Source organism: Silurus aristotelis, assembly GCF_946808225.1.
Source record: "Silurus aristotelis genome assembly, chromosome: 13".
NCBI lineage: Eukaryota > Metazoa > Chordata > Actinopteri > Siluriformes > Siluridae > Silurus > Silurus aristotelis.
The window spans coordinates 25,345,567-25,362,448 of NC_139586.1; the positions used below are offsets into that span (position 1 = coordinate 25,345,567).

The window sequence follows — 16,882 nt, forward strand, 5'->3', positions numbered from 1 at the left end:
AATGATGTAGACGAGGACGAGGTCATATTTACAAAAAAGCACGATGTTTTACGAGATGACAGTGAAAGGTATGTTCTCCCTCCACATAACCGGTGTGCAGCCCACACCCTTAACCTTATATACACGAACGATAGTTACATTCCTGACGGCTAAGGCAGATTGATAAGCAGAGTACAGAAGTGCGACTGGAAAGTGTTCAGCCTTGTGGTCAAAATTTAGTCGATCATCTTATTGTTCTCTAAGAAGTTATTAATCATTTTTAATGTTTAAGAAATGTCTTTTGCCCTAATATAACTTATTTCTTAATGGCAATTAAGAAATAAGTTATATTACACCCCAATACACCTGTTACACCTGTAAGGCGTGAAAGAGATACAAGTAATGCAAAAGTAATGCAAAGGTAATGTAACGCATTACTTTTCATAAAAAGTAACTAAGTAACACTGGCAAGTATCCATTACTGTGTGCCATGTACTGTGCATACACAAAATACAATTTGAAATATGTAAACAATATACTCTTAGTACCATTCTAAGGGCATCTTTGTACTTTATACTCAAAAAGGTACACATTACTACCTTAGAGTACCAATGTGTACCTTGTAAGGTACGAATATGTCTTTTTAAGGGTACTGTCCCAGTGGCAAGCTGTTGTATTTCTTTCTTTCTTTCTTTCTTTCTTTCTTTCTTTCTTTCTTTCTTTCTTTCTTTCTTTCTTTCTTTCTTTCTTTCTTTCTTTTTTTCTTATTGTTTTATAATCATATATAAAGCATATAAAGCAAAACAAAATGATGAAAATAAAACCTGTCAATTACACAAGGGTTAATTGAAAAAAAAAAACAGGTAACACTAGACATTTCGTCCCCCCCACTTTTAAAATGATGGCTACGCCCCTGACTGAGGTCAATCAAGCAATTTCACTTAAGCCATTGGTCTGTCCAGTAACCAACAGTTTGTTTGTTGTGATGTAAAGTGTGATGTAAACCCAATATATGTTTTATATTTTTGATTCTCCAAAGTAGGCAAGCTTTGGCTTGGACACTTTGCACACTCTTGGATTTTCCAAATCAGCCTCAGGTCATCATCTGTGTACTTGTTGGCTGTTTTTTCATCACTTTCCAGTCTAAAACGTTTAAATCCAGAAAATGTGGCGTCCATGTTAACCAAAAAGAATTTACATTTTTCGATTTGTCTGACCACAGAAAATATTTTTTTGCTTTGATTTATTCAAATATGGCTTCTTCTTTGCATGATAGAACTTCAACTTGCATTTGTGAATGACATGTCTAACTGTATTCAAACAGTGGTTTCTGGTGGTGGTTCTGAGGCCGGCAGTGATTTCCAATACTTATCCAACCTTTTGTTGCCCCCTTCCTAACTTCTTTAAAACTTTTTTTTATGTCCTGTGTTCACTTTGATCTTGAGTGACCTTTATTCAGCTTACTATGTTCTATAATGTATGTATGTGGTTGAAATAACTATAAAAAGTGTATTTAATTAGTAAAAAGTGGTAGTAGGAAAAACTGCGTTGCATTGGCCGGGAATCGAACCCGGGCCTCCCGCGTGGCAGGCGAGAATTCTACCACTGAACCACCAATGCTTGGAGTTGAAACCTCCACATATCTATTGTGGCGCTATTGCGCTATCAGCAATTCCCGTCTTTCATTCACGGAAATGACGAGCACCACAGATGCGTTATTTGCTTTGAGGATGTTGATGGAGAAGTATAGAGAAGGACAGAAGGAATTGCATTTTGTTTTTGTGGATTCAGAGAAAGCGTATGACAGGGTGCCTAGAGAGGAGCTGTGGTACTGTATGAGGAAGTCAGGTGTGTCAGAGAAGTATGTAAGGGTGGTGCAGGACATGTATGAGGACAGTGTGACAGCAGTGAAGTGTGCAGTAGGAACGACAGACTGGTTCAGGGTGAGGGTTGGACTACGCCAAGGATCGGCCCTGAGCCCTTTCCTGTTTGCAGTGGTGATGAGGACGAGGTCAGACAGGAGTCTCCCTGGACTATGATGTTTGCGGAGGATATTGTGATTTGTGGTGAGAGTAGTGAGCAGGTTGAGAAGAGCCTGGAGAGGTGGAGATATTCGCTGGAGAGAAGGGGAATGAAAGTCAGTAGGAGTAAGACATGGTACATGTGTGTGAATGAGAGGGAGGGCAGTGGAGTGGTGCGGTTGCAAGGAGAAGAGGTGGAGAAGGTGGAGGAGTTCAGGTACCTGTGGTCAACAGTGCAAAGTAATGGAGAGTGTGTTAGAGAAGTAAAGAAAAGAGTGCAGGCAGGGTGGAGTGGGTGGAGAAGATTGACAAGAGTGATTTGTGATAGTAGGATATCTGCAAGAATGAAAGGGAAAGTTTATAGGACTGTGGTGAGACCTGCGATGTTGTATGGATTAGAGACAGTGGCATTGAGTAGAAGACAGGAGGTGGAGCTGGAGGTAGCAGAGCTAAAGATGTTAAGGTTTTCGTTGGGAGTGATGAGGATGGACAGGATTAGAAATGAGTTCATTAGAGGGACAGCGCATGTAGGATGTTTTGGTAACAAGGTGAGGGAGGCGAGATTGAGATGGTTTGGACATGTGCAGAGAAGGGATATGAATTATATTGGTAGAAGAATGCTGAGGATGGAGCCACCAGGTAGGAGGAAAAGAAAAAGGCCAAGGAGGAGGTTCATGGATGTGGTGAGGGAAGACATGCAGGTAGTTGGTGTGAAAGAGGCCGATGTAGAGGACAGGGTGGTATGGAGACGGATAATCCGCTGTGGCGACCCCTAATGGGAGCAGCCGAAAGAAGAAGAAAAAGATTCACAGAAATGACAGCGGGTCACATAAAGTGTTACAGAGAGACTCTGTAACACTGTATGTTACAGACTCTGTGACTCTGTAACATGTATGTAAGTATGTCACTCAAACCCGATCGTCAAAATCAAACAATTCATATTAATGAGGTCAATCATGCAATTTCACTTAAGCCATTGGTCTGTCCAGTAACCAACGGTTCATTTGTTGTGATGTAAGGTGCTTATAGTTTGTGTAAGCTATTTATTATTTTGTCTTATACTTTTGTTTTTTATTTATTTATTTGGAACCATGTTGGATGATTCCTGTTCCACTGTTTGGTGCATGCCCTGAGAAGGAAAAAAAATGAAAGTAACCTCAAGAAACTTTCGAAATGTATACTAATTTTGCTGCCTACTTTGCACTTATAAAAACTTCCACACCACAAACCCAATATATGTTTTATATTTTTGATTCTCCAAAGTAGGCAAGTTTTGGTGTGATACTTTGCACACTCTTGGATTTTCCAAATCAGCCTCAGGTCGTCATCTGTATACTTGTTGGCTGTTTTTTCATCACTTTCCAGTCTAACACGTTTAAATCCAGAAAATGTGGCGTCCATGTTAACCAAAAAGAATTTACATTTTCGATTTGTCTGACCACAGAAAATATTTTTTTCTTTGATTTAATTAAATATGGCTTCTTCTTTGCATGATAGAACTTCAACTTGCATTTGTGAATGACATGGCTAACTGTATTCAAACAGTGGTTTCTGGTGGTGGTTCTGAGGCCGGCAGTGATTTCCAATACTTATTCAACCTTTTGTTGCCCCCTTCCTAACTTCTTTGAGACTTCTTTTTATGTCCTGTGTTCACTTTGGTCTTGAGGGACCTTTATTCAGTTCACTATGTGCTATAATGTATGTATGTGGTTGAAATAACTATAAAAAGTGTATTTAATTAGTAAAAAGTTGTAGTAGGAAAACTGTGTTGCATTGGCCGGGAATCGAACCCGGGCCTCCCGCGTGGCAGGCGAGAATTCTACCACTGAACCACCAATGCTTAGGAATCAAAACCTCCACATATCTATTGTGGCGCTATTGCGCTATCAGCAATTCCCGTCTTTCATTCACAGAAATGACAGCGGGTCACATAAAGTGTTATAGAGTGACTATAACACTGTATGTTATAGACTCTGTAACTCTGTAACATGTGTACAGTGTCACTCAGTAACCGACGGTTCGTTTGTTGTGATGTAAAGTGCTTATAGTTTGTGTAAGCTTTTTAATATTTTGTCTTATACTTTTGTTTTTTATTTATTTATTTGGAACCATGTTGGATGATTCCTGTTCCACTGTTTGGTGCATGCCCTGAGAAGGAAAAAATAATGAAAGTAACCTCAAGAAACTTTCGAAATGTATACTAATTTTGCTGCCTACTTTGCACTTATAAAAACTGCCACACCACAAACCCAATATGTGTTTTATATTTTTCCATATTCTCCAAAGTAGGCAAGTTTTGGTTTGACACTTTGCACACTCTTGGATTTTCCAAATCAGCCTCAGGTCGTCATCTGTGTACTTGTTGGTTGCTTTTTCATCACTTTCCAGTCTAACACGTTTAAATCCATAAAACCATGTTCCATGTTTCCCAAAAAGAATTCACATTTTCGATTTGTCTGATCACAGAAAATAATTTTCCTTTGATTTAATCACATATGGCTTCTTCTTTACATGATAGAACTTTAACTTGCATTTGTGAATGACATGGCTAAATGTATTCAAACAGTGGTTTCTGGTGGTGGTTCTGAGGCCGGCAGTGATTTCCAATACTTATCCAACCTTTTGTTGCCCCCTTCCTAACTTCTTTAAAACTTTTTTTTATGTCCTGTGTTCACTTTGATCTTGAGTGACCTTTATTCAGCTTACTATGTTCTATAATGTATGTATGTGGTTGAAATAACTATAAAAAGTGTATTTAATTAGTAAAAAGTGGTAGTAGGAAAAACTGTGTTGCATTGGCCGGGAATCGAACCCGGGCCTCCCGCGTGGCAGGCGAGAATTCTACCACTGAACCACCAATGCTTGAGAAAAAATCCTCCACATATCTATTGTGGCGCTATTGCGCTATCGCTATCGGCAATTCCCGTCTTTCATTCACAGAAATGACAGCGGGTAACATACAGTGTTACATACACTGTATGTAAGAGACACTGTGACTCTATAACATACAATGTCACTCATACCCAGTCGTCAAAATCACACAATTCATATTACTGAGGTCAATCAAGCCATTTCACTTTAGTCATAGGTCTGTCCATACAATACCTCCAAGCCTATTATATGAAATATATTTTGTGTTGAAATCAGTGTCAATTTATAAATATTTCAAATAACTTCAACGTTTGACTTCTTGAAAGGTCATGAGTTTAATTGCCAGCAACACCTGCGCCCTTGAGCAAGGCCCTTAACCTTCAACTGCTCAGTAGTATAAGATACTAAAATGTAAATTGCCCCGGATAAAGGCATCTGCCAAATGTCGTCCTATGACTAATTATAGCTATAATGTTCCTATTATAATTTTTTGTCACAAAACTCTTTGCTTAACCAACTTAGTTTATGTTAAAAGACTCTAATGTTACTCTTAGCACACCAATCTATTATTGGAATGATTTTAATAAGTCAAACACTGATATCTATTCAAATGATCATGAGACCAAACCCTTCTTTTCAACTCCTTAAAAATAAAATAGCACAAATATGAAACGGGTGTTGTGGTAAGTTAAAGTCAAGAGTTTCCTTCATCATTTATTCCTCTCAAAATGTTCTGCTTGCTGTTGAATTGAAGCTGAACCGCATGTTGGTGTTAAGTAGATACCACCAAGCGCCAATCAAAACAAGTTCAAAACAGAGAGCGCTTTACCCTGAATGGTGGATTGCAAAATGTAGCTGAGTAAAAATTATATTTGCCTTAAAAATGTAGTGAAGTTAAAGTCTTCCCAAATGGGAATACTTCAGTAAAATAGATACAAACAAACACTACTTAGGCACAGTTACGAATTACATTTACTTAATTACTGTCCACCACTGGTCACTCATTATTTTTTGTCAGTTAACACTGTTGATTATCTGTCCAACCATTTCTGTCCACACAGGCTGCCCAGGTGCTTGTTCAGTCTCTTGTCATTTCAAGACTCGACTACTGCAACCCTCTGCTGGCAGGTTTTCCCCTGAACAGTATTCGTCCACTGTAAATGATCCAAAACGCAGCTGCACAACTTGTGTTCAATCTGACCAAGTTCTCCCACACCACCCCACTGCTGCGCTTCCTTCACTGGTTTTCAGTAGTTGAACGTATCAGATTCAAAACACTGATGCTTGCCTACAAGGCCAAAAATGGACCAGCACCATCTTACCTCAGTGACCTCATCACATCTCACACTGCACCACGCTGTCTGAGATGCTCCAGCACTGCTCAACTGGTACCACCTTCTCTCAGAATGAGAGGTAAGTATACTTCAAGGCTCTTCTCTGTTCTGGCATTGAGGTGGTGGAATGACCTTCCCCTAGATAGTCCCTGACTATCTTCAAGCGACAATTGAAGACCTACCTCTACCTGAAACACCTAAATTATCACTTTCCCTGTTTGCTTTGTAGAATTCAAGTGTTATATTTACAGTGAGGAAAATAAGTATTTGAACACCCTGCTATTTTGCAAGTTCTCCCACTTAGAAATCATGGAGGGGTCTGAAATTGTTATCGTAGGTGCATCTCCACTGTGAGAGACATAATCTGAAAAATAAAATCCAGAAATCACAATGTATGATTTTTAAACTATTTATTTGCATGATACAGCTGCAAATAAGTATTTGAACACCTAAGAAAGTCAATGTTAATATTTGGTACAGTAGCCTTTGTTTGCAATTACAGAGGTCAAACGTTTCCTGTAGTTTTTCACCAGGTTTGCACACACTGCAGGAGGGATTTTAGCCCACTCCTCCACACAGATCTCTAGATCAGTCAGGTTTCTGGCCTGTCACTGAGAAACACGGAGTTTGAGCTCCCTCCAAAGATTCTCTATTGGGTTTAGGTCTGAACACTGGCTAGGCCACACCAGAACCTTGATATGCTTCTTACAGAGCCACTCCTTGGTTATCCTGGATGTGTGCTTTGGGTCATTGTCATGTTGGAAGACCCAGCCTCGACCCATCTTCAATGCTCTAACTGAGGGAAGGAGGTTGTTCCCCAAAATCTCGCAATACATGGCCCCGGTTATCCTCTCCTTAATACAGTGCAGTCGCCCTGTCCCATGTGCAGAAAAACACCCCCAAAGCATGATGCCACCACCCCCATGCTTCACAGTAGGGATGGTGTTCTTGGGATGGTACTCATCATTCTTCTTCCTCCAAACACGTTTAGTGGAATTATGACCCAAAAGTTCTATTTTGGTCTCATCTGACCACATGACTTTCTCCCATGACTCCTCTGGATCATCCAAATGGTCATTGGCAAACTTAAGACGTGCCTGGACATGTGCTGGTTTAAGCAGGGGAACCTTCTGTGCCATGCATGATTTCAAACCATGACGTCTTAGTGTATTACCAACAGTAACCTTGGAAACGGTGGTCCCAGCTCTTTTCAGGTCTTTGACCAGCTCCTCCCATGTAGTTCAGGGCTGATTTCTCACCTTCCTTAGGATCCTTGAGACCACACAAGGTGAGATCTTGCATGGAGCCCCAGTCCGAGGGAGATTGACAGTCATGTTTAGCTTCTTCCATTTTCTAATGATTGCTTCAACAGTGGACCTTTTTCACCAAGCTGCTTGGCAATTTCCCCGTAGCCCTTTCCAGGCTTGTGGAGGTGTACAATTTTGTCTTTAGTGTCTTTGGACAGCTCTTTGGTCTTGGCCATGTTAGTAGTTGGATTCTTACTGATTGTATGGGGTGGACAGGTGTCTTTATGCAGCCAACGACCTCAAAAGGTGCATCTAATTTAGGATAATAAATGTAGTGGAGGTGGACATTTTAAAGGCAGACTAACAGGTCTTTAAGGGTCAGAATTCTAGCTGATAGACAGGTGTTCAAATACTTATTTGCAGCTGTATCATACAAATAAATTGTTTAAAAATCATATATTGTGATTTCTGTTTTTTTCTTTTTTAGATTATGTCTCTCACAGTGGACATGCACCTACGATGACAATTTCAGACCCCTCCATGATTTCTAAGTGGGAGAACTTGCAAAATAGCAGGGTGTTCAAATACTTATTTTCCTCACTGTATGTTAAGTTTCTAATCTTGCAGACCAGTGTAGATTTATTCATTGCTAGAGACTCAAAGCACTTTGTACATCGCTATGGATAAGGGCGTCTGCTAAATGTCGCAAATGTAAATGTTTGGTTACGTGAAGTGTCGTTTCATCCAACACATGCTGTTGTTCAGTACCAGTGCACACCCTTATGACCTATCCAGGTTGAGTAATTAACAGTGCATGGTGGTGTAAATATACAGTGTGTGGTAACAAGTTTCAGCTTTAAGTTATAGGTATTTACATCAAATTAGATTGAACACTAAACATTGCACTATTGGGCCTACCTCATAGAGGAGATTATTATGAAGGGGTTTCCATCTCCAAGGAAAAGATTCTTCTGTTGTCTATTACAACTGTTTTTCATGCTGCTTTTCTGTTATTAAGATTGCATTGAATATTTGTGTTGGCCATCACTCATAGGTTTTTGTCTAAACTATGAGCTTCTATTCATTATGATTATTATTAACATTTCAACCCCTATATACTGTGGTAGACCGCTAAATCAACTAATCTGCACCAATTGTGTTAAGATGTTCGCTGGAATTAAGTTTTGCCTGCAGGGTAATATAGCAATTAAGCCACTCTATGACTATGGACAATTAACCGACTGTATTAGATGGCATTTGATTTAGAATCTCAATTTCAATCTTATTGGACAAAAATAAAAAAAAAAGTCACAAAGTTGACTTTGCATGAGCTGTAAAAATATCAATTCTGGCATTTAATAACTTTACAGCTGTCATCTTAAGATAAATGTTAGTTACTACAAAAACACATTTATACAAACATGTAGTCTAAAATTCTTGGTGGCCCAGTTATAATAGTTCTTTCAAGTACACAACATACGAAATTTGTTGACGTTAAAGTTCCAGAAACTGGTCCATTATTACTTCATGCTTGACAAGGAAATGACATCAGGTTAAAAAAAAACCAACAACTGCCCACTGATATTCCTGGTTTTACTCATCTCAGCTACATTTTTTAAGAAAATTAGGAACAAAGTGGGCAAGTTTTTTTTTTTTTTGATCATTACCCGGTCTATAAAAAAAGGACACTTTAAATACTTTCCCCTTAAGGACGTAAATCTCCTGCAAATACCGGTAATAGTCACAAGATGGAGGAAAGGACATGAAAAAACTAAACTGATGACATACTGTGTAGAATAAAACACTGGAAAAAGACTACAGTAATACAGTTGTGGAGAGGAGACATTTAAGATAACCCTCCCTCCATTTCCCCTACACACAAGTGGAGTCCCAACAGTTTCTGCTTGTAGAAATGTTTTGGCAATACTAGCTGGCCAGGTGGCACAGCGCTACGAGACGTGGCACAGGGGTCAGAGTCCATTTAACATGCTGGCTTTCTCAGCATGTTTCATCTAGGTGAGATGCTAACGGTTGTTCTTCATGGCGTCCTTGGCGGCCAGAATGAGCGGCGTCAGGCTGGACAGAGGCTTTGCCAACTTCAGGAAAGGATGCTAGTGGATGAAATGGAGAAAACAAAGTTGAGTCATTGTTTAATGGTCAAGCAACCATGTGCACAGATAGAAAATCAGCACAAATTACTGTTATGAGTGGCAAAACAACTAAACAAAAGCTTCTGATGAAGTGAAACACTAAACTCACCTTGAATATTAAGTTAAATTAAGTTAAATGACTTTTTTAAAAAACAAATACACTACATGGCCAAATGAGATCACCCAACCATTACACCCATAAGTGGGTCCTATTCAAAGTTGAAAGCACACAATTGTCTAGGACAGAGATGTTCAAAGTAGGGCCTGTGAGACAAAGTTGGCCTGTGGTGACCCATGATTTGGGAAAAATCAGGGGGGGAAAAAAACCCTCACAGAGATCTTTGTTACTATTAACACTTAGCATAGATGACTAATATTACAAGCATATGGCTGTATTGGGCCTTAATAACTGTATTAAATACTGAACTGTTTTGTACTGTAGACAGGATTATTTCATTATACTGCAAGTTTCACTGAACTAAAAAACTGAAAATGAAACTACATTAGTTAATCAGATGACAGTAATAAAAAATTTGATTCTAAATATAATGAAATCATAAATAAGGGGAATTATAGCAACTTATATTCTAATATAATACAGTTTGGTAAAATGCAATATTTACTTTCTACGTCCTCCATCAGGTTTTTTCTTCTAGGATGCCTTTGTTTCCTATATAAAAACATCCCTTACTCTAGAAATGGTTAAGGTAAACCAAACATGTTCCAGCATCACTCTGACACTGTACAACTTGACATACACAAGTTCCTAGTCTGCAAAGTTTGGAGAGGGAAAAAAAAAAAATAATCAAACTGCCTGCACCGAGCCTTATCCTCACTGGACATATTTGGGTTGAATCAAAAGGTCGACTGTGCCCCTATGTCTGAATCCCGTCACAGACGTCAGTCCTCAACCTGAAAAATGCTATTTTGGCTGAAAGGGTAAATTCCCATGGCCACAATCCAAAAACTGGTGGAAAGCCATCCAAAAAGAGAGGCTATTAAAGCAGCAAAGTTGGAATAAATCTGAAATGTTGAAAGATTTATGATCAAACTCTTAATGTCACCCAAATGAGGATGGGTTCCCCTTTTGAGTCTGGTTCCTCTCAAGGTTTCTTCTTCATCTAAGGGAGTTTTTCCTTGCCACAGTCGCCATGGCTGCTCATCAGGGATAAATGCACATTATTCACCTTAACTGTTGATTTGTGTAAAACTGCTTTGAGACAATGTCTGTTGTGAAAAGCGCTATACAAATAAACTTGACTTGACTTGACTTGAAATGAAATGAGATGTTCAAAAAGAACTTATAGGTGTGGTGTCCACAACTTTTGGTCTTAAAATTTATTTTTCATGTCAGACAGAGATTTCGATCCAGATTGTTGCAAAGCTCAAGGAGGAGGAACAAAACAAAAAAAAAACAACACTGCAGAGTTCTCCCATTCATGCCTGCACAAAAGTGAGCCACTTACTGTAACATTGGATACAAAAGAACATCACTGGTCAAAAGAACAGGTGGTCAAAGGTAAATCTGATTAAATCTGGAAGCTGCACCGATATCTTTTAAGATAAAAGCGGATTGCTTGATGCAAAGCAATTATGCCGCTGATCTGAGAGCAGCATGTACCTGTAGCACTGCATGAAATGCAGTTATGAGGCAGTTTATACATTACAATACCTGGTACATTACTAAAACTCATCCAGGGAAATTATGTACATATACACTTTTCATCTAAGCAAACAAAAGTTGGCAGAGGGACTTTAACTCTCAGTAAAAACTCTAGAAATCCGACACCTGAACGTTTACCTGTAAAAGGTCTTTACTGCTGCCTCTTTTTTCTACATCCATTTCCAGGCAGCGAGCTAAAAAATCCCGAAAGATGGGCGACAGTTTCTCGGGACTCTGCAACTCTGGTGTTCCATTAGTAGCAATAAGATAAAGTGCCTGCAAAAAGCAAGAAATGTAGTATATGTAATGAATAGACTGTAAAGCAAGTTTGGATAAGGGGCTTGGAACAAGAGATGTTTTTTTTATTTTTTTTTTTATAATTGGCTTCTGTAAAGCCCTGTGTCTAAGAGAGATGTGAAACAAGACTCAGGATAAAAAGCGAATGACGCACCCTCAGTGGATTTTCATTAAGGTATGGTGGCTCTCCTTCCACCATCTCAATAGCCATGATGCCAAGAGACCAGATGTCCACTTTGGGGCCATAAGCTTTGCGGGTAACAACTTCAGGGGCCATCCAGTATGGTGTGCCCACCATTGTGCTCCTCTTGCTCTGCTCAGGTGTGATCTGGGCACAGAAACCAAAGTCCGCTGCAATATGCACATGGAAAGGAAGGGGGGGTTGGGGTTGGGGAAGGAATAGTGATTAATACCAGAAAAAGTGCTTACTTGTGGTACAAGCATATACAAATTTTTTTTCAGCTAAATTAGTATAATATTATTGAAAAAATCACCATCCACCGATTATATGCTCCTCACAGAAAAATGGTAAGGATGATAAAACGCTCTTGCTCTTTCACTTTTATCAGCTAACAGGATTTGATTGTTATCCTGTAGGTGTGAGCTCATCAAAAATCTTTCTTTCTCTCATGCACCATTGTAACGCTGCTGGTTACTGAGCAACTCCAGAGCAACAAGGAGGGATTTGGACAGTAATTAATATAAAAAATCTGTTAAAATAGCTTAGGACTGCGATTTTCATGACCAGGTTTATATTTAAGAACCCATTTAATAAATTTATGAGGATGGGTTCCCTTTGGAGTTTGGTTTCACTCAAGGTTTCTTCATCTCTGGGAGTTTTTCTTCACCACTTTCACTAATAGTTTGCTCATAAACTTAGAGGCACTAAACATTTTTAATTCATATAACCTATTTATCTCTGTAAAGTGTCTTTGGCACAATATTCAGGGTTAAAAATGCTACACAAACCACCCCCCCCCCCAAAAAAAAAAAAAAAAAAACAAACAAACAAACAACCAAACAAAAAAAAAAACCTAATTTGAATTGACTCTACCCCAGTCATCATAGCAGCACAGAATGTGATAAGCACATCAAATATTTCGATATAAACCCATTTTATGTGTTTTATTGTAGAAGTTTGGTTTCCAATATGAGGGGTTTCCAAGTAGGGCTCCCCTGTGTGGTTTGACGTACTCAGTTTAACAGAGCCGTCCATTCCCAGCAGAACGTTGTCACTCTTGATGTCTCGATGGATGACCTGGTTGGCGTGAAGAAATTCTAGTGCTTGTAAACACTGCAAAATAAAACCAAGTGGTTTATTTAAATGTAATTACACAAAGCCTGATTACAAACAGCTTTACACTAATACACTTTTCAGAATTTCACTTTTCAGAAACTACTTCTTCTTTCGGCTGTTCCCGTTAGGAGACACAGCGGATCATCTGTCTCCATACCCCTCTGTCCTCTACATCTGCCTCTTTTAAACCAACTACCTGCATGTCTTCCCTCACCACATCCATAAACCTCCTCCTTGGCCTTCCTTATTTCCTCCTTCCTGGTGGCTCCATCCTCAGCATTCTTCTACCGTTATACCCCATGTCCCTCCTCTGCACATGTCCAAAACATCTCAATCTCGCTTCCCTCGCCTTGTCTCCAATGAAAATCTCAACATCTTCAGCTCTGCTACCTCCAGCTCCACCCCCTGTCTTTTACTCAATGCCACTGTCTCTAAACCATACAACATCTCAGGTCTCACCACAGTCCTATAAACTTTCCCTTTCACTCTTACAGATACTCTTCTATCACAAATCACTCCTGCTATCACTATTCTTCACCCACTCCACCCTGCCTGCACTCTTTTCTTCACTTCTCTAACACACTCTATTACTTTGCACTGTTGACCCCATGTACCTGAACTTCTCCACCTTCTCCACCTCTTCTTCCTGCAACCGCACTATTCTACTGTCCTCCTTTTTATTTACACACATGAACTCTGTCTTACACCTACTAAATTTCATTCCCCTTCTCTCCAGCACGTACCTCCACCCCTCCAGGCTCTTCTCAACCTGCTCACTACTCTCACCACAAATGCCAAGATCATCCGCAAACATCATAGTCCACCATTTAAGAGCATTTGCTGAACCACACATATACATACATACATAGAGAGAGAGAGAGAGAGAGAGAGAGAGAGAGAGAGAGAGAGAGAAAGAGAGAAAGAGAGAAAGAGAAAGAGAGGGGAAAAAAAGCCTAAACACTGCAGATCTGGTTGAAAATCTGCAGAAAGGAGAATTTTTCACACCTCTCTGCAAACAGCAGCGATCTGAGCTTCATCCATACAGGTTTCTGTCACTACGTCTGTCAGTGAGCCACCAGCGAGGTACTCCATCACAACGAAGAGCTCTTCCCCAACTAGGAAACTTCACAACACAGACAATTCACATGGTCACATCAACAGTACTCAGTATGCATTCATTACTATACTGATTTTATATATATATACACACAAATCTACTACATGCAAGAAAGCCTTAAATGTGGTTGCAAAATAAATACCTGTCTAAGAAGTTCACAATGTTAGGGTTCTTCAGTTCCTTCATAACAAGAATTTCATTGATAATTAACTCCTTCTTGGGTTGCTTTTGTAGGTTAATCTGCTTGATAGCCACCTAAGAAGGGCAAAGAAATAAGATTCAGTGACAATTTATTTCATAGCAGAAACAGACATGCATTGGAATATTATCAACATAAAACATAGTTTACACTCTTCAATCAATTGATTAGACAAAATCCGTTCGATGTCTAGAGACTCTATTTTGGCACTATATATGTACTGTACAATATATATACTGTATATATGAGACTAACTTGACAAACAATTCAATATGGCAAAATTGTGGACACAGGCATGTTCTCCCGATCTCTGCATAGGCTTTCTCTAGGTTCTCTAGTTTTCTCACACATCCCAAAATCATGTAGGTCAAAGGAGTATCAGAATGTGTGTGTGTGGTGGGCTTTGCCTTTACCCTGATCAGTATAAAGCAGTTACTAGAAACGTAAATTCCAATGTCCGACCTAAAAGACATGTCCTAGGGGACATCATGATATCAAAATCGACCAGCATTTAATTGCTAATCACTTACATAGCTCACACTGTGTCCTAAACCTATAAGCTGGTCTGTGTCTGGTAATAAGCTGGTATCTGTAACATATAAGTGGAAGTCTGTCTGAAATCTGAGCCTTCATGTTAACTTATAGCGCCGGAATAACGAGTGGACAAGGTAATCGCACTTCTGTAGCTTCAGAGCAATACATGCACCTCATATAGATTGGCGGAGGACATATGAAATAAGTGGGAAATCTGCCACACCGTTTCTTTGATTAACTGTTCTTAAATAAATAAAAAATATATTTTTCACCTCCTGTCCAGTAGCAACATCAATAGCTGTGAACACTGTCCCCGAAGCTCTGAGAAAGGAAAAAAAAAAGGGTTCATGTCCACTTTATCCAACACATGATCTTATTAGCACTGAGGTCTAACAACAAAGCCCACCCCTGTCCAATCTTCTCGTATCGTGTGTACTTCTTTTTAGGATCTCCAATACTGACTATGGTTCCTGCGCACAACAAAACAGACAAATAGAGTCTTGAAACAGCAACAAACAGCAACAATCGGCCGAATCAAGGGTTGTGTGACAATTCTCAAAAGTGTGAGGTGCACATATTTGTGTGACAACATACTCAATTTGTCCATAATTTCCTCGTCAGACATCTTGCCCTTCTTGGGTCTCTGTTTGTCTGCAGCTTTCGATGCAACATCCCCATCTGTAGTGACCAGTGCAGGGATGGGATCAAGAACTGACCGAGTGTTTGCCTGAAAGAAAGATAGAAATCTACAGCTTAGAGGTAATAATTACCAGTTGGTAACTCAAAGTGTCATATTAGAACCAAAAATAAGAGACAAACATTATATCTAACACTGCTGAAATAGTTATGAGTAGAAGATGTGTCTTTATATAACAATTAATAATCTCTGGTCATTGTCCCCTCACTGACTGAAACAAACAAGTACTTCAAAGTCTGAAAAGATAAGAACCAGGAAAAAACAAAAAACAAAAAAAAAAACATTACTGGATTTCCGATGTGGCACCAAAGTAAAAAAAAAAAAAAAAAAAAAAAAAAATACACTATAATGTCACTTCCTGTCACGGGTGAAATGTCTATGCTTGGTTATCTAGTTGGGTCTAGTTGAGTTATGTGTAATTTCAAGTCAAAGACTAATACAACCATAATATCATAGACATGTGCCATGTGCTTCTTAAAGAAAGTGGACAAAACACTGTACCAAACAACGTTTATTAGTCAACATTTTGTTTCAGTCCAGCCCTACGGTGCAGTGGTTGTAGGTTAATTGTGCATTGCTGGTTTACTCAAAACCGGAAACAAATTCCTTGAATGCCCTAGGAATACTTGGAAAATAAAGCTGAATCTGATTCTGTCCATATCAAGAAACACAATCAGTGAATGCTGCACACACTTACGTTTATACATTTCACAGATCTCTACCTCGTTTTTATTTGTCCCCAACCACAATCTGTATAAAGACTTTGAATGTGCAATAGCTTAATATGATTTGAACTATTTTAGCAGATCTTTAGCAGATTTTTAATACTTTATAATATTTTATTTTGAAGTAGCATAAAGACTGAGCTCTTTCTCGCTCACTCTCTTGCTCTAATGTACACATAGCACATGGTAATATCAGTTTCATGACCTGAAATCCCTAATTATTAAATGTAAGCATTTAAAAGATGCTAATTAATGTCAGGAGCAAAGTGCAATAAAGTACTCCTAGCAGTGGATTGCATTTATGCTGTGATTTCAATTAATCACCAATCCATCTAACCAAGGCTCACTTAATATCACCAGGCTTTTTTCAACTGGTAGCTTAATGGTAATGGTAAAGGGATGCTGTGTCAAGGCTGACCCTTCGCTCTGACCCCAGCTTCCAGACAAGAATTCCACTGTGCTGTAGTGTATATGTGATGAGTGAAAGCGAGTTTCTCGGTTTTTCCTACCCCCTTGGTGTGTTCTGGCCGCGGTGCAACAACAGGTGGAGGTGTCTCCTCATCATCATCTTCATCGTCATCAACATTCTTGATGTTCGGTGACTGCTGCTCTGTGCCCTTTTTAACAGGCTTTGTGTTTAAAGACAAAAGATTAAATCAACACAGAACCTTTTAGAGGTTAAAAAAAAAAAAAAAAAAAAAAAACAGATCCCGGAGTCAACTTACCGAATGATCAGCTGAAGGAAATCCAT

General features: G+C 39.2%; 1 protein-coding gene across 2 annotated transcripts in view; it reads right to left on the reverse strand.

Annotated features, from left to right (window-relative positions):
* Positions 1 to 8,779: 8,779 nt before the first annotated feature.
* pak2b (p21 protein (Cdc42/Rac)-activated kinase 2b) overlaps positions 8,780 to 16,882 on the reverse strand; it is a 15,329-nt gene continuing 7,226 nt past the window's right edge. For both annotated transcript variants that reach the window (XM_083559242.1, XM_083559243.1), the window contains exons 5-15: positions 16,857 to 16,882; positions 16,641 to 16,760; positions 15,304 to 15,436; positions 15,116 to 15,179; positions 14,982 to 15,030; positions 14,119 to 14,231; positions 13,865 to 13,982; positions 12,757 to 12,856; positions 11,717 to 11,913; positions 11,404 to 11,541; positions 8,780 to 9,563 (exon numbers count right to left, since the gene is read on the reverse strand). The exon at positions 16,857 to 16,882 is cut by the window's right edge and continues 6 nt beyond it. In XM_083559242.1, the coding sequence (XP_083415368.1) occupies positions 9,477 to 9,563; positions 11,404 to 11,541; positions 11,717 to 11,913; positions 12,757 to 12,856; positions 13,865 to 13,982; positions 14,119 to 14,231; positions 14,982 to 15,030; positions 15,116 to 15,179; positions 15,304 to 15,436; positions 16,641 to 16,760; positions 16,857 to 16,882 (1,145 nt within the window). In that variant the 3' untranslated portion in view covers positions 8,780 to 9,476. The remainder of the gene's footprint in view (positions 9,564 to 11,403; positions 11,542 to 11,716; positions 11,914 to 12,756; positions 12,857 to 13,864; positions 13,983 to 14,118; positions 14,232 to 14,981; positions 15,031 to 15,115; positions 15,180 to 15,303; positions 15,437 to 16,640; positions 16,761 to 16,856) is intronic.